Source organism: Aspergillus vadensis, assembly GCF_003184925.1.
Source record: "Aspergillus vadensis CBS 113365 unplaced genomic scaffold BO88scaffold_23, whole genome shotgun sequence".
Lineage (NCBI taxonomy): Eukaryota > Fungi > Ascomycota > Eurotiomycetes > Eurotiales > Aspergillaceae > Aspergillus > Aspergillus vadensis.
The window spans coordinates 190,456-211,823 of record NW_020292061.1 but is presented as its reverse complement, the minus strand read 5'-3'; the positions used below and the strand labels follow the sequence as shown (position 1 = coordinate 211,823).

The window sequence follows — 21,368 nt, the reverse complement described above, 5'->3', positions numbered from 1 at the left end:
GACACATACCCCTGCACGGAACGTTGGGCAAGAAAATAAAAGAGGCATGGGCGGCAATCAACCTCGGATGGTAAAGAGCATGAACGTGAGAGTCAATCCTCTTACTGATAAAAGAAGAGACATGGGAACACAGCCAGACCTCCCAGAATGGCAACGGAATAAAAGGAGCGTGAGGCGCAGAAAGATTATTTGTGCTATTCGAACAGTTGCATGTCCCCCCATCATATCTTTTCGATAACCTCTAACGACTCCATAAATTCCCAATTACCTTCCTTGATCACATTGCACAGTTTCGTTGATTATTCTTTACTTATCCCGACCAGTTGTACCAGGTCGATTTCAGCTTGGGGAGATATTGTGGGATCTATGCAGCACGCCTTTGTCATAGATCTTCGAATAATAATCCCAATTTTGTGTTAATTAAAACATTAGAAAACTTTCTTATCTCTCTTCCAAGTATGAAGACTCATACTGCTCATAATTACACTTTGTCTTGACATTACAGTTTCTACTTATTCCAGACTCTGTGCACACCTGTATTCAATCTGGCATACGTTGACACATATTGACGTTGAACATGTACATCCTAAACATGGTCTTAGAAAGAATTCAATTGCCCATGAAATTCAAGTTCTTACGAAGTATCCATGTCTAAATGAATTTATGCACAAGCAGATGGTGATTGTTGCTATTATTTGCGTTTATGCCGATCTTTCTACTATATGAATCTTGTTCTGTTTATCGCCCAGAGCCGAGACCACCATGCTGTGTGTCTTGGGAACGCTACGTCCCGGTGTGCCAGGCTCAAGCTGTAGGTCACAGCTATAATCCGGCTCGCCTCTAGTCGACTGCTGAAGTGGGGGAAGTCCTCGTTGAGCCTCATAAATTCTCTCTTGGAAGGTTTAGTACTATTAGAATTAGCCAGAAAAGACACCTGGAGTTTGGTCGGTAGCACATATTTAATATATAACTATCAAGAGTACTGGGCTGGCCTCCATGAGGCAAGTAAGGCTATTTGCTCTCGGATAATATCTACATGTATTCACATAGATAATATTGGTATTTTCTCTAAGTAGAAACTTAGATAGAAATACTACACAATACTTGGGGGTGATTATCAACAGAGTTAATAAGTTATACTCGTATTCTTTGATCAAAGCTTTGCCATCTTCTTTCTGCGAGTCATTTCTATAGAAAGTACGTTGGTCTACTGGGATATACAGGCCATCAGCGAGGCAAATGCCGCTGATCAAGAACCAAGTCATTAGATGTATATTAATTAAGATTTTACGAATATATTTCAGCTCAGAAAAAGTAATTTTTGAACGCCACGGGTCACTGGCGTCCGTAATAGCTCAAAGGTAGGGAAGGAGAAATCTGTGTTTTCCTGGGCTTGTCAGTTAGTCGGTACTGATAGTCGGATGCCTATCGTGCTCGAAAATCTGATTATTGGACAAGTGCCGCCAAGAGCTCATCCCACAAAAGCTGCAAGGAAGCCAAATAACATCAGTCAAGATAGAAATACAGCATGAGGCGGGTACAGAGCTCCTTCCACAATATAATTATGTGCAGTCGCACCACCCGCGCGAGGGTCTGGACAAAGAACATACATTCACGGGCCAGAGTAATATTATAACTACAAGCACCCATGACCAAAATCTACACTAGAAAATCCAGATAGACAGAAAATGCTCCCGTGGCCAGAACTCCTTCCAGGGCTGTGCGCAAGGTGATAATGGGCTGTGAGAAAACGCCAGCATTGGCAGAGTAAAATATCCAGATACTGCTGTTATGGAAGAGAAGGCAAGCGAGCCATATATATTTTTCAATTAATATATTTTCTTTAACAGTTCCGGTCTGGCTATAACAGTCGCTGAGGAGTATGTATTCAATATATAAGACCTCCCTGTTGAAATAATCTTTAGTCTGTTCATTGTAGTTCTGGTAATCAGCGGTCCGGATCGCCTCAGCGTACCAGGTGAGCTGCACCAGATCAAAGATAATCTCAGAAAGTTACAGCCTAATTAATGCATCAGACAATTATAGCTGTTATAGTAAAGGCGATGTGAGAAGGACGAGTTAAGTAATAAATAGCAAGATAGAATATTCTTAAGGGCGAGTATTACGGACCGGAGGAAATATGGGTTTAGTATAGACTATGCATGCAACGTGTATATCTATTCTAGAAATAGCAGATTAATCTTTACTCTGGAAGTGAAAGAGCTACTGCATCAAGGAGCATATATACCATGAAATCTGATATTATACGGAATATGGAATGTCTACAAAACTCTTACGCAGTGTGACCATTTATCATAACCCGGCTAGATACATCTTCAGATAGGCGGGGATACCCGTAGTAATCTGCAGAGAGTAAGACTTGATTTCTTCTAGGAGAGCAAAAGTGGAAGGCACAGAAGAGGATAAAAAGAGATTTCATACTTCAATTATCAGCAATATGAATATAGATGTAATCAAACCATCACTGACTGCTCTGAGAGGGTCCGAGAGACTACTATTAACCAGCCAGATTATTTCTCTCCAGTAATGAAAGGTATCGAGCAGCAGAGGACTTAATTATCTATTACTGGATTGCTTAAGAGACAGTTCACTGGTTTATAAGACTATATCCAAGGAAGTAACACAGATACAGGCATAAAGACAGGTCTTATTATTTTAAATTAATTCACTCCAATGTCTTTTGATCGTGTCAAGCCAGTGGTTCTGGAACGGGACGCCGTCTTAGGAAAGATTAACTAAGACTAGACTGGATAATCAGTATTCACTATTCAAGATACAGAAAATAGAGAACAATGCTGTAACTTAACTTACAATACTATAAATACCGCATCATGCGATCAGTAAGAGAAGTATGAAAGATATTAAACAGATCTATAACTGATTATAGCTCCATGCTCCGGGAAATAAGGGATGACACCGAACAAATTACTACATCTTCCTGGCCTTAGCAGTCAGTTGAGTGCTCTCGCATACATGCTTGAGCTATATAAAGCTCAGCCTTGAGCCGGACCTGGACCTGGGCAGATTCATGATCAGTCTCCAGGAATTGGAAAGCTACACATCTCCCTGATCAACATTTATGTAATTCAGTGCTAGTTATTCTTTTTTTCCGATTATACTCTGACATGACATGGAAGCGGATACGTTTCAGGTCCTCGGGCTTGGTGCCATTAGAAATAGATTTTAGACTTATATAGACCCAGAAAAGAGCTGGCCGACCTGCAACAGCGCTAGTTACCTTATATGGTCCGGGTGTTCTCTCAGTGTCGGGTTTGACCACTGCGGCCGCCAACCGAGACAAAGTCAGCCATTGCTTAGATACTGTGATCGGCTCTGTATCATCCCTGCAAAGAGGAGGGATAGGAGCTGTGCTGTTGGTACTGCTGCTCGAAATATTATAAGGGCCCGGCCCTTGGGGGTCTGATGAAGAATTCAACGCATCAGTCCGGGTCGTCCCAGGAGGAAACAGATTCATATGGTCAAATGGATTCATCCCGACATCGAGATCCTGTGAAGATCCATGCCATTAATCCTTTCAGCAAAAGTGGCATCGAGTAATCCCCAAATCGAGAAGCTCGATGGGGAGAAGGAAAAGGGGGCAGAGCGGGGCCTAAAAATCTCATATATAAACAAACAAATGATCAAACCAGCTTGATTAGGCCAGGTATAATTACAGCACCACAAAAAAAGAGAAAAAAAAAAAAAAAAAAAAAAAAAAAAAAAAAGAGGAGCCTGGAGGAGCCTGATGCAAAAGCCAACGCCACCGAAAAAATGAATAGGCCTTCGAAAGGAGAGGGGGGGTTGTTGGCGAGCCAAAGGGGAAAACAAACCCGAGGCGTTGGACGAAAAAGGGAAGCAATGAGATTACAAAGCAGTGCACTGGCCCTCCATCGTCAAGGCCAAGCTCTGGTGCAAGACCCACTACAAATCGGAGATCGAGAAATGCGCCTGTTAGGTGTGGAGCGAGAGAGAGCACGCATAACGGCAGCTTGCTCGATATCACACCTAAACGCGCTATCCTCGGTGTGCTCCGTTCTGGGTAGTACTGGGTGGTTTAGCGGAATTCTGTGAGTCGCTACTGGTCAAACTAACTTCAGTGGGTCATGCAAAGCGACGTGATGTCTGTGCGCACAGAAGCTCCCAGAGCCTTGATTGACTGTTGCCTAGAAAAAAAAAAAAACAAGAAAAAAAACAAGCTATGATACATAGTACCTAAGAATCCACAGGCGGAGTTAATTTCACGAGTTGTCCGTTCCACCGGTCCCAAGCTTCTTCGGGAAGGGGCCATGAAAATAACGAAAAACTCAGCACGCGGCTTTTATAGTTAAATCCATCTTGGCTCGCTTGGGTTTCGGGATATGCAAGGGCGCAGCATTCTTCCAGGCCTCGTGCCCGTATACGGACTTACCCTACTAGGAAGTTGACCGACTTCCAATCGCGGCCGTATAATGGCTTATACAAACGTTCGGACAATCGTGACTCGCTTCGCAAAATACTACTCGGGATCGTAGAAGTGATGCGATACCATCATCAAAAACAGGTAGTGCAATCTGTTGATATCCCATCAATCGCCCATTGTATATTGCCCAAGCGATCATTGCCCAAGAGCCGACAGATCTCATCTATGACTCTAATGCCAAATATTCCCATCCACCACTGTGACCGTAAGTGATATAGAACCACGCAATAGTGGGCCATGATTATCAATGCCATAGGCTGATGGTCCAGAACCAAATCTACAAATACTGCTGGAACCTCCAGCAGCCAGGAAAGTCCAATCAGCCCGGGGCGGCTGCCCCACGCAATATAACATAGACAGGAGGCCAATCGATCAATGGCTTTAATATAAATCTCTCAGACTTTGGGGTTATTGTTCCCCGTGCTATCCTCATTATTAAGCTTTCGCAGAGCATGAATGGCCAGGGTAGAGATATTTAGTATATTGGGACCGCTTCCCTGGCGGACTAGGAAAGCCAGCTCCTCGCTTGGTTAGAGTTCATCAATCAGGCGGATGAGAATCTCCGGCGAGCCGCGTAGATAGCTGACAATTTGACAAAGATCTACCAACGCGGATCCGCTTGAGCATAAGGGCGTTCGTACATGCGCGAAGGAGATGATGATAAGCATATTGCATATAACAAGCAATGACATGCTTTCTTTGCGAGACAGTTCTAATTTCGCCTGGTTAATCTGTTATTCAAGCCCGGCGCGAGCTTGATCCCAATGAAGAATAGCTAGACACTGGAATTGCTGGTAATCATATTGATTTTCCTGTATGCTGTCCCTTTCGCGAGAATAGATAATATCCAATACTGCCAGAGCTAGGATGCTATCCAGTAATAGTGCATTGCCTATTGCCTCCCGGACGATTGTGCTTCTCCAGATTTGGCCGTTTTTACCATCGGGGGTGAGAGATTAGTAAGTTCTGGCACACCAGCGAGATAAGAGAGTCAAATCACTCGGCTTCAGAGAACGGATCTTAGGCTCCTCACTATGCTGATCAGCGTGGCCAATGACCGGCTTTGCGGGTGATGACCCCGGTCGCCAGAACTCCGAGTTCCATGTATCCGGCTGTGAGGCAGGCAAGGAAAAGATGGAGGATTGTGGATGCACAATATGATCGGCTTGGGCGGGAACCAGGGAAGATTGGGATGTTGGGTTATGCCGGATGTTCTGTTCACAACGTCGTTCCATTTGTTAGAAAACGGCAACCAACAAAAGGAGGAGAGTAATAGCGTACCAGCCGTTCGCTAGTATGAAATAACTGGTGTGCACTGATGAGTACCTTCTTGTTTCCCAGCAGGTCTAACATGCTGCCCCGAGATGAAATCGAACCAGAATGAAGTTGTAGTATAAGACCATGAAGAGTGGAACAATGATGACAGTGCTGACGAGACACGAGATGAATATAAAAGGCTGAAGGTAGGTATTCATTCACTTGCAGGTCGATAATGTGTCTGGATGTCAGATGACGATGATTCCCCGGCTAACTCAAAGCAGTAAATGTAGAAGCAGGACCTAGATATTTTATTCTTTATCTATCAGGCCACTTATTATATAACCATTGATGAAGGTGTGGTGGGAACCGACCTATTGAAAACCGTCACAACCGCGAAATACGCTTCCATACAATACCGGTCGTTGTGGGGACCTTCCTTTCCCGGCTTACTTGGATTATCCTCCATAGTCCAAAGCCCTCGGCCGAAACCATTCGGCATGACCATATGCATGAATGAAATTGCAGCCATCTTGGCTATTTCCTCCAGAGAAGTCCGCGCTTTCTCGACGACAAGATGTCGAACTACACAGAGATTATCCCTCCTGCGTATTTCCTACCCGGGGTTTGTCTCACAGTGGCTAGCCTCCTGTTATTAAGCTTGGTCCAGAATGCAATCCACAATCTCCCATACTACCGTATTCCTGCTGTTGGGACATGTCAATAGCCTTTACTGGACCAGCAATCTAGTCTACGCTTTATATCCTCGGCCAGGGCTCTAATTCGTGAAGGCTTTGAACAAATATGGCCTTCTACGGAATATGAGAGCTGTAGACTGATATAGTAGAATACAACCTAGTTAGGACTACACAATATTCCAGACCATTTTCCCCCACGGGCCGATGTTGATACTTCATCCAAAGTATATAAATAAAGTTAGAAGACATCCTTCTCTCAATCTAGAGAAAGCAGTCAAGAAGGTAGTTTATCCAGTAAATAAATTCCCGAGAAATCTCTGACGCCAGATGCTAGTCACTCCCGGTTAGAGATTATCCAGGCTTTGAGACTTTTCGGGGCACAGAGAACCACCATATTTTGTTAGATATAATCAACCAGAAGATAACCCAGAATCTGAGTATAAGACACCTAAAGTCCCTTTCCATAACCACTGCTAAATTACTTTATAAAACAATACACAATTCCTCTGGCCAAAAAAACAGCTTTAACCCTGGAAGAGCATTTTAGCCAACCCACAGGTTAGTAACCCCTCCACACCATACAGTAGTCACCCAGACTGACAAGCTAACATTTGACCCTTGTAAAATAAAAACCCTATTATTTTGCTAGCAAAGTCTCCTATATTATCGCGCGTCTATCGACCCTTGTCTTCCTAGGAAAGGAAGTGTGCCGCAACACAGAATAGCTTGATATATTAATAAACTATACCCTGGACATCTTCGGAGCAATAAACACACTAAGAAAATAGCCACCTATTCTACAACCTGTTATTCACTGGTTTCTGGCGCCTGCTAGGAAGCTAAGGCAGCGTGTACAAGTAGCACAGCAAATCATCCAGCAGGAAATAGAGAGGCGGCAAGAGAAGCCCAAGGCCAGGAAGCCGGATACACTAGACTGGCTTCATAAAATCACAGCCGGTCGCTCCTTGGATGTTACTACAGCACAGATAGGTTTGACACTGGTAACAATCCACACCATATCTAACCTCTTTACCAATGTCATTTACAACCTGGCAGCGAACCCGGAGTATATCCCGTTTCTGCATGAGAAAATCCAATCGGTATTGGAGGCCGACGGTACCTTTCACAAAACTAGTTTGACAAAGTTAAAGCTTCTGGATAGCGTGGTAAAAGAAAGTCAAAGATTAAATCCTCCGGGCCTGAGTACATAATCCCTGGCTTGGCACATTGCTTGTTACAAGTCTCGACCCTGTCACGCTCAGTAATATTGAAACTAACTATTACTATTTTTTCTTGATCATTCAGCTTTACTACACTAATATGCCATGGAGGAGATCACCCTCTCAGATAGAATTATAATTCCAAAGAATACAAGTCTCGTTGTTTCCGTCCATACTATGCAAAATGAGAGCATTTATCCGAATCCGCATACTTACGACAGGTACCGGTTTTATCAAAAGCAGCAAGAGCCAGGCCAGGGAAATAAACACCAGTTAGTGATGACAAGTGCAGAGCATTATAATTTTAGACATGGTATACACGCCTGTCCAGGTCAGTTCTTCGCAGCTAATGAGATCAAAATTCTTCTCGCATACATTATCATGAAATACAACCTCCGCTTCCCCGATGGACAATCGCGCCCTGCCAATTGGGAGATTGGACAGGACCTGATTTGTGATCAAACTGCGCAAGTCTTATTCAGGGCACGGTAGCCCGTATTTCATTCCTTCTTTCTCTTAACTTTGCTCATTTCTGACCTGTTCATGTTTGTTTTTCTTTCTTTTCTCTTTCAGGGTCTCGCAACTCAGTGTATCTTACAACTAAATCAGAAAGCAAAGTTAGCCTGATGTAGCCGGTGAAATTATTGGAAAACTCTTCAGGGCTAAAGGCGCGAAGCGAGTCAATCGTGCTCCATGAAAGATTAAGGACCTATATACTGAATTACTAAAGCAACATCTTTCCGTGCAGCGAGCTAAGAAAGGAACAGTTGATAAAGGAACTACGGCTCGGGATGGCCTTCAGTCGCTATTCTAAAATTGTAATAGATGCGGGCGGCTACTCTACAGGGAAAGAAGGACTGTTAACCTTTCCTGTATACCTTTTTTAAATTTCATCGCATCATGAAGCCGTGATAGTTGCGCCAAGGCAGGTGATCATCTATGCCTTTAACATCGCAAACACTATGTGGCTCTGATATCCCTCTTTTCCGTCTTGTTGTGTGCCAATAGGGTACTAGAAGTCCAGACTATTTGGCACCATAATTCAAAAACCATTTGTTTATCTGCCTAGTTTGTTCAAGAGGTCACCCCTTTGTGTATGGCCCCTGGCCATCCTCCTCCTTGTCCCTGGTATCTTGATCGCCATTGTCATTAGGAATCATAATTGAGTCTTCTTCCCTTTGGATGCTGGATTTGACTTCGTTGAGGCCAATTCCGCTGACGATTAAAAGTCGCATGATAGTAATGGGTGCAGAGGTCCAGAACATGAAATAGTCTTCCATGGACCAGATACAGATATTAAGCCAGATAGCCCAGCCTCCAACAGCCTGTGCTACTGAATGACACCAGGCCAGGTCACTGAGTAGCATGGCAGCGCAAAAAAAGCACCACAGATGCTCATCATCAAAGGCGCGCAGAACGACCACCTCCACGAATACAAAATACAGCCACGCACCGCCCAGCTCTGTGTATAGAAATTCCATTTCTGGTAAAAAGGACACCTCACCACGGGTCATACTGCTCATATAGACAGCTGGATAGAGCAGCGACTGCAGGGCACCACAGAGGGCTATCATAGGCTCTATTATTGTAAGAACCAGGCGGTAGAGATAGGGTATGGACGTTGGACCAGGAACGAGCAATGGAAGCCACATCGCGAAGAATGAACGAGTTGAATGGAATCTTGAAGGTAGCCGAGGAAGGAAGAGGTTTGGTGATATGAGATCTGGGAACGAAAGGAGGGAAGTTGGGGTGGAGGGGTGCACTAATCTCCAGTAACAGCGAGGAGATGCGAGATTTCACCCGTACCTGGTGCTGATGAAGCCTACAACTCTTCTTTAGTTGCGTTTTGCTCGTTTCCCGGCTCATCCTCGGGCTGGTAATTCACCGAAGGATCGGTATACTACGTAGGACATCCGAAGCTGTTCCTGCAGGATTAAAGTCCAATTAAAATTCGGGAATGTGGCCTTCGTGAGATTTATTATCTCCTCCATTCCTTCATTACATACAGTACGCAACAATACGATACGATACTGGTGCGGAAACACATATTCTGAGAGACCGACGCCACGCTACCTACCAACTACTAACTTAGCAAGGCTAAGCTTTGGATGACGCGCGGTTTCGGTTTGAGCCGGATCCGCAATCAACCGATCCAAGGTTTCGTTCTCCGATACCCCAGCCAATGGAGTGCCACTGCCTCGGCCAGAACCATCAACATGAATTTGGAAAGATAGTTGCCCTAAAGAGGACCAAGTCCCCCCCACCCCTCTTCCTCATGCACATTTGTTTTGCAAAGCGCGGTGGTTCATTCATTTGTTTTCGGCTAACTTCAATCCAATGACTGCGAGCTGGAGCGGGCCACTCTTCGCAAGGAGATTGTACAAGAAATAGTACGAGTCCACGAGACTCAGGAAAAGTGGTCATTATGGATTTGACTGGTGTACCAATCTATGAGATACCAATCATGGCCTAAAGATAGGGGAATTAGTCCGACCACCTTGCTACACCCACTTCCTTCCATGAAATACCTCCTCCACCCGCCGGAAGAAAACAAAAAGAGACTTAGGGAGTCGTTCAGTTCTGGTAGGTGATAAATAGCCCAACAAGAACTTTATATAGCCCATTAGCCTTTCATGAAAACCTTCATTCCGCATGAGCACAATCATTTACTGTTTATCTTTGGCGTGAAGCAAATATTCTTATTAAGATTAAATCGGCCTCCTTGATTAACTTCAGATACTATGCCGCTCGTAAACTCAGTCATCTGTGTGGCCTTGATCACTGGCATAATAGTTATTTTGACTCGTTGTGCCTTCAAGCCTCAGAATAACAAAGCGCCGGTAACCAGAGATCAAAACATTTTCCCTCCTGAGCTTCTATTATCTATTGCCCAGATTATACATTTCTTTTTCACAGCACCGTTCAACTTCATAGCAGAAGGTTTTAAGGTAACCGGTTCTAATACCTTTTGATTTCGACTACGGAATAATGAAGTCATTGCGGTATCAGGTGATGAGGCAAGACAGACATTCTTTGGGGCCAAAGATTTGAATCTCTATACAGGTTTTCAAGTATTAATTAGTACTGTATGTAACTCTACTTCGCATCTGACACAATCAAACTTTATAATACTATCATCATCACTGACCTCTTTTTCTCTGTCTGTAGATACCTGCCGGTCTCAATCCTCAGGCCCTTCATGGTATATACAAGCGATTAAATGGTCTTCAGCGACCCGACAACCTCCAAAGCTGTATGTTATGATTTCATAAGGACTTTAGATAATATTATATATCATCATGTCTGACCAGCTTATTTCGCTGCAGTACTTCCGCAATTGATCGAGGACTGTCATCAAAAGATACATTCATGGGACGAACTCGTAATAGATCCATGCGCCACTTTACATGATATACATTTACTACACGCGAAACTGTTTATTCCCTCTATTAATCCCTCTTTTAGGTTACTTTCCAGATGATCATCCGTGCCGTTACTTGCCATGATGTTGCGGAAGATACGAAGCTTGTATCCCGCTTGAAATATTTTTATGATATTATTGATACATCAGTCAAGCCCTTGCGCTTCTTTGCTTGGGTACCTGGTCTTGCAACTTTCAACAAGATGTGCGCATCTATGTATGTCTATTAGACATTCAAGCAAGCTGTCCAGAAACGGATCAACAATGGCGTGCGAAGAAACGACACTCTTCAGCAGCTCCTTGACTCTGGGGAAAGTTCCCAATGTATTATCAGGGTAAATAATTAATAATGTCTTAATAGCTGGGTAATGGTGGCTGACCAGTTGTGATAGTTTATGATGGGACTGCCTATCACTGGGGCGCGATCCACAGGAACAATTGATAAGCTATAGCCTTGGCATCCTTCCTACAATCCGTCACCTGCGACACATCGATCACCTTAACAGATAGTAACGAGCTAAATCTTTCTCTGAACTACAGGCACATGGCTTCTCCTATACCTCGCCTCTGAACCAACTTGGTTCAGAGCTGTACGCAACGAGATTAAAAGCTTGGCTACAATGTACGGAGTAACAACCTCGTCGGAGAAAGATATAATGGGAATGTTATCAACCATCCCTCTTGCCAGTTGGGAGTCTAAAACCCCGCAGCTGGATCTCTGTATTCATGAAACACTCCGGAGAGCTCAGCCACATACGGCGGTACAGCGTAACATTGGACCTGACCTGCCAATTGGCGCTTATAAAATCCCATCCAATGCCTTCGTCCTATATCCGTTCTCTGATGCGGCGCTGAACCCCACCCTTTATCCAGACCTATTACGCTGGGATCCCGGCCGCACAGTTGTCGACAAGAACGCATTCATCGGGTGGGGGGGCGGCACACACTTATGCAAAGGCCAGCGTCTGGCCAATTTGACCTTGAAGATCATAGTGGCCTACACTTTAATGAATTATGACATCAATCTGGTCAATAATAATGGCGACGTAGTCACTGGCCCCCCCGTTCCAGACTGGAATAACTACTTAACATGTCGGCCTACAGGCGATTGCACGCTTTGTTTTACAAAGTGCAGACAGCCAACCTATAACTTATAATCGTTATACCATTATATTTGTTGATAGCATAATATGCTGCAGATCCCGAACATCTGGCAAAGCCTCAGTCTGAATACATCTAGGTTGACTAAGCTAACTCTATGTTACGTTAACTAGTTAACTACTTATAACCCGTAGCGTTCCTGAAAATATATATTATTATGACTGAGGTTTCGTTATGCCAGATATCTATGATTTCTCATCTCTCGAATAGGTTTATATATTCAGAGGGATAAATTGTTATTACTTATATATGGCTAGGAAATATGTATGGCCAAGTAACTTAGTAATTCGTGATTGTTATCTATTATGTAATAAACCGTATGTTTTGGCTTGTGGGAAAAAAAACATCTTTCTATCCAAGTGGTATACTTCGCTCACGACTGAACAACGAACGGGCTAGCCGAACAAGTAATTGACATCCGCAGGATTCACAGCAAGGGTCCGTAATCTGCAAGATTGCCAGGACTGTTATATAAGTTCAAATACCTAGACCATGGTGCTGCTATCCTTTCATAGGGTTTGGCAGCCACCAGTTCCCCGTGAAGAGCTGTTCAGCAACAAAAAGACGATGTCCACATGTATTGAGCACTCCCTATCCTCTGCTGGACAAGTACAGTTGCCACAGGTATAGTCCCTCCATGACATAGAAAGGTTTCCACGCAGCTGGCAAGGCAGATTATCCAGGAATATTATGGCGGGTTAGGTATGTCAACCCGCGGGTTACCCGCCAAGAACCCGTTTGAGCATAACATTCCCAATTTAGCCATGCCAAGATACACAAAATTGCCGAGTCATCTAGATCTGTTCTTGTTTTCTTACCCTGTATTGGTATTAGCATTTAACAGTAGTAGTACTTTGTCCTCACATCATTGTATGATTGAGGCATCTACTGGAGTGGATGTAGTCATGTGCCTGGGACTCAGGTCACCCACAAACGACCTCTTACTTTGTTTTGCTAGAGTACCTAGATAAGCTACGGATTCAACTTACTCTTTTGCTGCAATTCGCGTTCGTTCGCTTGTTTTCTTTTGTTGTTTCGTTGCTTTGCTAGTGATTTCGCGCCTTAACAAGTTATAATGTTATATTCATAAGAAAAATTTCAGGTCTACCCTGCGATCATGTTACAGCAACTCTACAAGTCAACTCGTCACCACGCGATCTTCGCAACAAGTCCCCGCGGAAACATGCGCACCAACACCTTCCGCAACTCATCCATGACCAGGACGCCAACCGCCAGACCCAATGGAATGAACCAATATTCCAACGGAATGGAAGCAGTATTGAAAAGTGACTGCAGACCAGGCACCTCCGTCACAAAAATAGCAATCACCAAGGACACGAGCATAGCCAGAGGCAGCCAAGGATTCCGGCGTTTAGCGCGTATAGGATCGGCCTGCAGGATGGACATGCGCTTGCTCCGGACGGAGAGGATATTGCCCCATTGCATGATGACCAGCGTGACGAAATAGACGCTCTGTCCGACATAGTTGAAGTGCGTTAGCTCGGCCTCTGTGTAGCCGTAGAAGCCGTCGGAGTATTTCTCGAATGCGAAGACCAGGGCGTGGAACGGGATGCCGGCTTTCTTGTACATGTACAGAAAGAACATGATGTGGGCACAAAAGGCCTCCATAACTCCGACAAAGAGGTAAGACTGCCCGTAGATCCGAAGGTTAATGAGGTGGTCGGTTTTGTGGTTGCGAGGCGGAAGGCTGAGCAGGTCGAACTCTTCCTTCTCCATGATGAGCGACAGCGACAAGAACAGATCTGTGAACACACAGATGATGATCATCAGGAAGGAGCTTAGCGGCAACGGTACGCCGAAGAAGACGTTCATGATCACTGGCCAAATCTCAGACCAACTGCCTGCCGGAAGCAGATAAGCGATGACCTTCTGGAGGTTTTGGAAGACCAGCCGGCCCAGGCGGATTGCCTCCACAATGGAATCAAACTTATCCAACAACACTAGGTCCGCCGCTTCGATGGCAACATCGCTGCCTGAGACAATGGCAATTCCAACGTCAGCTGCACGCAAGGCGGGAGCATCATTGACACCGTCGCCTGTCACGGCCACCACACTGTCTCGAGACTTAAGCTCCTCGACTATGCGCAGCTTTTGCTCCGGAGTGGTACGGGCAAAGACAATCTCCTCATACTGGCAGATTGAGTTCCACTGGTCTTCGTTAAGAGTCGAGATCTGCGACCCTTCCACCAGCAGACTACGTCTCGATCTTCCCTCATCCTTCTCAGCTGGCGCTACCACCGCGGATGACGCCAGGTCGGCGACGGTATCCGGCTCAGCAGTTCCGGTAAAAATTCCGATGTCTCGTGCAATCGCCGCAGCAGTTAGGCCAAAATCACCGGTCACCATGAAGAAGCGAATGCCAGCGCCTCGACAGGCCGCCACCGTTTCAGGAATTTCTGGACGGGGAGGGTCGATGATACCGAAGATGCCGATGATTGTCAAGTCCTGCACGCCATTGGCTAGCAGCTCATCATTGAACTGGTTCGTGCCCACCGCAGCAGTCGGTGCATATTCCCGCTGGCAAAGAACAATGACTCGCTGGGCGCGGCGGGAGAGCTTCTGCTGGAATGCAATAAACATATCCTTCGCAGCAGCATCCAGTGGCTTGGCCACACCGTCTTTGGACCAGTACGAAGTACACTTGGGCAGAAGAACATCTGGGGCTCCTTTGACATAGATGAGGCTGTGGGTCGAGGAAGACGGATTTTGGTGCACAGTAAGCATCCACTTGTTTTTCGAGTTGAAGGGTATTTGATGGGTGCGTTGGTAGTCATGAAGGTCGGTCTGTCCGTCTGCTCTGAGCATCTCAGCCAAACGTAAAACGGCCGCGTCGGTCGCATTGCCATTTACGACGCGTTCAGGAATTGGCAAGGCCAATGTTTCTTGATCAAAGAAGGCATCGTTGCAGAGCTTGGAGCCTCGCAGGAGGGGCTCAAGAGGTTCTGGAAGAGGAATCGACTTCTGCTGTGCGGTCACCAGGTCCTCAACAAAGAATTCCTGGTCCACGAGGCCCACCGACTGCACAAACATCTTATTCTGGGTCAATGTCCCGGTTTTGTCTGAGCAGATCACGTTGACGCAGCCAAGGGTTTCCACTGTCGCCAGTCCTTTGGGCAGGATGTTGTTTGCCTTCATCCTCTTTGCGACGATCATCAGGGTGAGGGCAACGCCGACCGGCATACCCTCGGGAATGAAGGCGACCACGCAGCCCATAACATCGTTCAACATCTCAACAACGCTCATGAATTGTGGGTGGTCAACGCGCAGCCAGCCCACCCAGCTGAAAAGGATGGCTGCCGCTAGGATGACAGTCAGCACCACAATGATCCGTACGAAGCGCGTGATCTCCTTCTGGATGAGCGTTGGCTTCTCTTTCACGTCCGCTGTAATGGACGCCAAGCGACCCATGACAGAGCGACTTCCAGTTAGGACAACAACACCAACAGCATTGCCATTGGTGACGCCGGTCCCCATAAAGGCAATATTGCGGGTCTCAAGGAAGTTCTGGTCGGTTGCGTCGGTGGCACCCTCGACTTCATCGGACTCTCCCGTTAGGATGGACCGATCGAATCGAACATCCCCCGAGCTTTTGATGATGCGCATGTCAGCCGGGACCTTGTTGCCAATGGAGATATGAACGATATCTCCCGCAACAAGGTCAGTAGCTGGCAGCTTAATCAAGTTCCCTTCGCGGAGAACGAGAGCTTCCGCAGGCAGAAGGCCCAGGATTGATTTCATGACGCGCGATGTTGACCAATCCTGGAAGGCGGAGAACGATGCTTGTAGGATGATGACGATGATTACCAGGATAGCCATAGCCAAGTTTGTGACTGATGGAGGATTGCTGAGCGGTTTCCAGCATATGAAGAAGATAATCACGCCGATCCAGAGGACCGAGCAGAAGCCACCGAAGACATAGCCAAGGATCTTCTTCACATAATTCTCCCCGTGGTGTGCGATGATGTTCTTCCCGTCGCGTTGAAGACGAGTAGCTGCCGCGTCAGTACTCAAACCCCGGCTTGCGTCGACATTGAACTGCTGGCACAACCGGTCGATAGCAAGTACATGGAAGTCCAGACTTTCAAAATAGTCCTGATCTGGCTTTTTCTCATCCTTTCCTCGCTCTTTTAGCACATGCTCTGGGGCTGCCTGGGATTCGGAGATCTGGAACGAGAGGGTACGGAATTCGATTGGTATTCCGGCTGCCGTTGGGGACTGAGGTATACTGCGCGTGCTGCGAATGGTATCTCGACTGCGGGAACGTTTGTCGCCAGGCGAGTATATGGACCGAGTGCCGTCATGTACATTGGGACCGTCGAAGGTGATTCGCTGGGATCGAGCAGTGCTTCGCACCTGGTCATTGGGGGTTTCTGTATCGGCTTCCAGGTCCAGGGTGGATGAAGAATCGGCTGGCTGGTCCGCAGACACAGCAGCGGTAGGAGTAGTCATGATGATGCAGAACAAAAATGAGACAGATCACTCTCGGATGACACTCTCGATATTGTGGAGTGGTGCACTGAGTGTATTTCGACTGTGCGATGCGAATGTCCAAGATAGGTTGGCTGAGGAAGGGGGGGTGGTTGCTGAAATCCAACAGCGAGCTCCTGGGAAGCCCCTCCACCTATTTATCTGCTTCCAGGCCGTCATCGTGAACTCGAACCAGTCCCAAACAGTCATGGTATGTGGGATGGCAGTCCCTATATCAGGGAGGGAAGCGAGAAAAAATGTGTCACGGCGTCTGGGGATGGACAGGCAGACGCTTTCAGCTGCCATGAAGGGCAAAGAGGATTGTGCGGACACCCAAAGCCATACGAGAGATTAACAGTGTCCTGCTGCTAGTGCAGGGAAGCGGCTGTCAGGAACTGGCTCTGGGAAATCCCTCACTGGCCCTGTGGATCCTGGTTGCCTTACCATGGATTGCTCTGGTCAAGAAAAGCTGGCAGAAACACTACTGTAGCAGGTGCTAACTTCCAACATGGGGCTGGCGCCAGTCCAGTAAAACTATGATTATTCTTCCTTACAAGCCCAGTCACCGAAGTGGGTGCTATCCATCCACAGGTCTTCCTCGCACAGGCCGAATTCCATGACGAAATCTGGTGCTCAGAGCTGTCTGTGCGATTTGCTAATAATCTAGCACGTGGAGAATAGGTGAGACGGTAGTAGATAGCATTGCTGGGTCATGGTTTTGCATCAACGCTGGGATGAGATGCCTATTGCCGATAGACTCTGTTTCATTTGTCGCCGATTGGCCTGTTCCCGGAAATAAGCATCTCCACGTGGGGGCTGGCCTGGCAAATTGTAGGAGAAGACATCCACCCTCCCAATCACGATCTCTATGCCAGGGTGAGGTCTGATATCGTGTTACATTTTTGTACATCAACATCCAGTAGCAATTCTATCCGCAATTCTTGTTTGGCTTCTTCCCGCGCAACTGAGCAACCCTAGAAAGTGTCATAGGAACCACCCCGTGTTGCCTTCGCACAAATGTCAGATTTGCCATCCTCTCCGAGTGTATTAGTCCATCCTCACTTCGCTTGGGGCTGACACCATCACCTGCGGGATTTTTGTGACCCAAAGAAGTGCAATTCCGTTTATGTCTGGTCTGTAACCTCGTGGGAGAGGGCAAGCCGTGGTCGCGACCGACCGACGGGTGGGAACCAAAATGAATCGCTCTGAATAATCCCGCATACTTGGGACCACGCGGGAGTGCCCACCAAGCTGGCACCACCTCAAGCTCGACTCGAGTCGACTCGCCTCTGTTCCATGCCAACGGTAAAATTTTGCTGATTCTTTGTCTGTGACAAGCGGACTTTCTTTCTCCGGACTGTGACAAGTCTGTAGCCCACTACCGGGGATTGTTCTCGATCAAATTTCCCTCAGGGGCTTTCTATGTGCGTGATTTTGTAGGGCTCGGAAATTCTCGAGTTGCTTGCTCTTCGCTTCTCTCCCATGGAAGGCATGCTTCTTCCCGTTTGTGTCGGATAAATTGACGTCTCACGACTGTTGTCCCTCGGGTTTTGTTTTCTTACTCCAGTGTAGTCATGTTATGATCGAATCTTTGTCTGGAGCACCGTTTCTCTGAATGCGGGCAGCTGTAGTACGATATCAATGGTTCTATCTTTGTTGCGCCGTTCATCAGTCCAGCCAGGAATGTGGCAGCCTGTCCAAGGAAATGATACCCCGAGTCATCTATTGTTCCAAGAATGCAAGTATCTGTGGACTGTTAACCGCGCTATTCCACCTCCCCTCCTAAGCTATGCATCCCAGATTCTAATACAATCTCTTAAGGGGTTCTTTCCTTCACAAAGGTAATCTTTCTGGCCAACCAACACCCGAACGTAACACCGACCACCTCGCCCTGTACGTCCCGTTGAAATACAACAGTCCAGTTCCCCGGTGCTGGCGCATCTAGGCCTCGTGCGCATACGAGAAACCAGATGTCGTCTCCCAGGTATCGCATGAGCTCCGCGGGCCCGTGGCCGAGGAATCCCTTGAACGATCCGTACAGCATACCACCGGCTCCGCTGCATAGAAATACGGAGTCCATTTCCGCACAGTGGTATCGGCCGACAGAGTCGCCCTTGGGCGGCTGTTTATCAAGAATAATCCGGTTTGCCTGGATATGACGGTTATCGTATTTACGGTGGAGTATGAGGATATCGGAACACAGCGTGGCAGTTGCCAGGTCCGACCGTGCCTCAAATTTCTCAGTAAGCTTCAGTGTCTCATCATCGCCCGTATACGTCACGATGACTTCTCCTGGTCCCCCAAGGCGAACTTCAACCACCAATTCTGCCTCCGGGTCAAAGTAAACTCCCGCCCAATTTGGGGCCGGCATGGAAAGCAGCCCATGCTGTGCAGGGAGACTAAGAGCTTGCTGAAGGATATGCCCAGCTACCTCTGCGGCATCTATTTCGTGATTCAGCATAGCCACAACGGCAAATTGTTCTGTTGGTACTTGGGTCCGGTGCAGGCGATATCCACGAATGGCCCCGCCATGGCCGATGGTCGCAGTCTGCCCGAACTTTATATGTTCCAAGCCATATCCATACCCAGCTGGTGTACCGTCATCGAATAATGGCTCTTTCGCGAGCTCTCGATACACACTCTTCCGATCGGCCCATGCCTTGTCCAGATAGCATTCGTAGGCGATCATATCCTCCAGGCTAGCCACGATGCCGGCGTCACCGGACCATTGAGTTTGGTTGATGGCCGGAATATAGCCAAAAGTTTCATTGCCTTCGTACCCGACGCATGGCGGAGGCAACTTGGCGTTGTCTGCGCAGAGGGTTGCAGTTTTCATCCCAGCAGGCAAGAAGAGTCGTTCCGAGAGCAGTTCGCCGAGAGACGTTCCACTAACGTGCTCGACAATGCGAGCAAGGATATGGAAGTTGAAGTTACAGTAGGAGAACTGCGTGCCTGGTTGAAAATGGAGGGACTTGGTCCGGTCCAGCGCTTTCTTGGCGTCTTCCGCGAGAGTGAATTGCCCTTCCGGTTGTGTGCCCCAAAGCATCGACATGGCCCAATAGTCTCGAATTCCCGATTGGTTGTTGCAGAGGTGGTCGATTCGGAGACCGTTGTTCTCGATGAGCTCGGGGGAGACCAATTGGCGAAAAGCATCCGACAGTTGCTGAGCTATATCGCCTCGCTCCACCATGGCTGGTGTGGGGTTGCGCTCCAGATCCTTGAGGATCAGACACAGCATCTGCTTCGTAATCGAGCAGATTGGCATTAGTGTTGAGGCAGTCATGGGGATCCGTTTCCGCAAATCTGCATATCCCCAGGTATACTTTCCGGCCAGTTCGCCATCCTTGATGATGGCGACCGCTCCACCCGGACCTCGATAGCGCGAAGGGACTGCTTCAAGTATAGCTTGCATGTTCGGGAATGTCACTAGAGAGCCAGGTTGAGTATGGAATGATACAGTGTAGGGGGGGGAAAAGAGCTTACTTGTGCAGATAATTTTCTAGGCCAAACCACGCAGCTTGAAGTTCGCAAAGCAGTAACCATACAGGTGGTTGTTGAGACCAAGTGCCTGCTTCTTAAGATGTGGACCAGAAGGGTATCGGGCACCCGTTTGGGAAGCCGCCGGCTCTGGCCGCACCGCGCCCTTACCCAAACGGGCATGGCTATGCGGTTGGTTGTCTACTTGGCGCGAAGGGAATATTAGGGAATATTAGAGTGCAATTATGGCCAATCTTGGGAGGGAATTGAAATTCGTAAATACTCAATATCAAGTTAGCATGAAAAGGGCATTGTGTAATCTAGAGGGTTCTGCAGTCGGAGAACCCTGACATAACCATCCACTGTCTGGGGAGAACGCACCATTGATCTACGACATTCTGATGATAATAGTTAACATACTCGCCGTTGAAGGAGGAAGGATGCGTACTGAAATCAGGAAACAATCTTAATCGCAGCCAGGACGATGTAACAGCGACATCCACCTCACCATCGTACTCGTGGTTCCACTGGGGCTCTGAGACATGAATAAACCACCAACAGCAGAACATCCCACCATGCCTGTGTTGCCAGAAACATCAGTGCCCAGCTGGGCTGCTTCGAGCCGGTGAGAAGATATTTGTACCCCAACCAAACCCCTATATGAGCCCCCGCTAGAACCAACTTCCCCACGGTGGATGCCCCGATGACGACTTTGCGTTGCATTCTTGGCCCGCCGGCTCCATCATATAGGATGAACAGTAAGTATCCGACCCAGAAGCCGAGCGAAATAGTGAGGCATAGGGATGCGAAATATGGGAGTAACGAAGGAGGCTCTGCTGGGGACTAGATGAAGTTGTTAATGCATTTTTATATCATTGGGGCGACAGACATACCAGCTCCGGGGGAGGTACATAGCTTCGGTAAGCCCAGACAGTGGAGATGATCGCCGTTGTCATGAATGTGAGCCCACTCAAGGTTTGGATGACGGGAGCCGCTGGGATGATGAGGGAAGTTCGTCGACGAGCAGAATGACGTCTGACATGGGGCCTGGCATCATGCTGAGTCGCAGAGGCATAAGATGGTAAGAGGGGCTCCGTTGACATGGCTGCTATCCGGACCGTTGGCCCGTCCGCATCTAGTAAACAGAGCGGACGCTTGAGGAGCCG

General features: G+C 47.3%; 6 protein-coding genes across 6 annotated transcripts; 2 read left to right on the top strand and 4 right to left on the bottom strand.

Annotated features, from left to right (window-relative positions):
- Positions 1–4,551: 4,551 nt before the first annotated feature.
- Positions 4,552–5,833, bottom strand: BO88DRAFT_428253 (uncharacterized protein; the record flags this gene model as incomplete). The annotated part of the gene is made up of 7 exons (XM_025709072.1): positions 4,552–4,677; positions 4,702–4,776; positions 4,882–5,001; positions 5,068–5,173; positions 5,264–5,395; positions 5,456–5,694; positions 5,762–5,833. The coding sequence occupies 7 exons, from the start codon at positions 5,831–5,833 to the stop codon at positions 4,552–4,554; spliced, it is 870 nt and encodes a 289-aa protein (XP_025559662.1).
- Positions 5,834–6,314: 481 nt separating this feature from the next.
- Positions 6,315–8,147, top strand: BO88DRAFT_428252 (cytochrome P450; the record flags this gene model as incomplete). The annotated part of the gene is made up of 7 exons (XM_025709071.1): positions 6,315–6,446; positions 6,601–6,729; positions 6,770–6,872; positions 6,958–6,993; positions 7,090–7,139; positions 7,224–7,601; positions 7,767–8,147. 7 exons carry the CDS (start codon positions 6,315–6,317, stop codon positions 8,145–8,147), a joined length of 1,209 nt encoding a protein of 402 aa, XP_025559661.1.
- A 590-nt stretch (positions 8,148–8,737) lies between these two features.
- Positions 8,738–9,307, bottom strand: BO88DRAFT_418034 (uncharacterized protein; the record flags this gene model as incomplete). The annotated part of the gene is made up of 1 exon (XM_025708330.1): positions 8,738–9,307. The coding sequence occupies one exon, from the start codon at positions 9,305–9,307 to the stop codon at positions 8,738–8,740; it is 570 nt and encodes a 189-aa protein (XP_025559660.1).
- A 1,825-nt stretch (positions 9,308–11,132) lies between these two features.
- BO88DRAFT_428250 (cytochrome P450) lies at positions 11,133–12,233 on the top strand (the record flags this gene model as incomplete). The annotated part of the gene is made up of 3 exons (XM_025709070.1): positions 11,133–11,293; positions 11,316–11,391; positions 11,724–12,233. The coding sequence occupies 3 exons, from the start codon at positions 11,133–11,135 to the stop codon at positions 12,231–12,233; spliced, it is 747 nt and encodes a 248-aa protein (XP_025559659.1).
- Positions 12,234–13,339: 1,106 nt separating this feature from the next.
- Positions 13,340–16,779, bottom strand: BO88DRAFT_437585 (cation-translocating P-type ATPase). Its single transcript, XM_025709629.1, has one exon. The coding sequence runs from the start codon at positions 16,705–16,707 to the stop codon at positions 13,384–13,386; it is 3,324 nt and encodes a 1,107-aa protein (XP_025559658.1). The 5' UTR covers positions 16,708–16,779; the 3' UTR covers positions 13,340–13,383.
- Positions 16,780–18,541: 1,762 nt separating this feature from the next.
- Positions 18,542–21,305, bottom strand: BO88DRAFT_347787 (peptidase; the record flags this gene model as incomplete). The annotated part of the gene is made up of 4 exons (XM_025703391.1): positions 18,542–20,151; positions 20,236–20,387; positions 20,777–21,045; positions 21,096–21,305. The coding sequence occupies 4 exons, from the start codon at positions 21,303–21,305 to the stop codon at positions 18,542–18,544; spliced, it is 2,241 nt and encodes a 746-aa protein (XP_025559657.1).
- Between the last annotated feature and the right edge of the window lie 63 nt (positions 21,306–21,368).

What these genes read in the sequence shown, in the direction of transcription:
- BO88DRAFT_437585 (XM_025709629.1), bottom strand. Translation starts at nt 16,707, where the DNA reads ATGACTACTCCTACCGCTGCTGTGTCTGCGGACCAGCCAGCCGATTCT.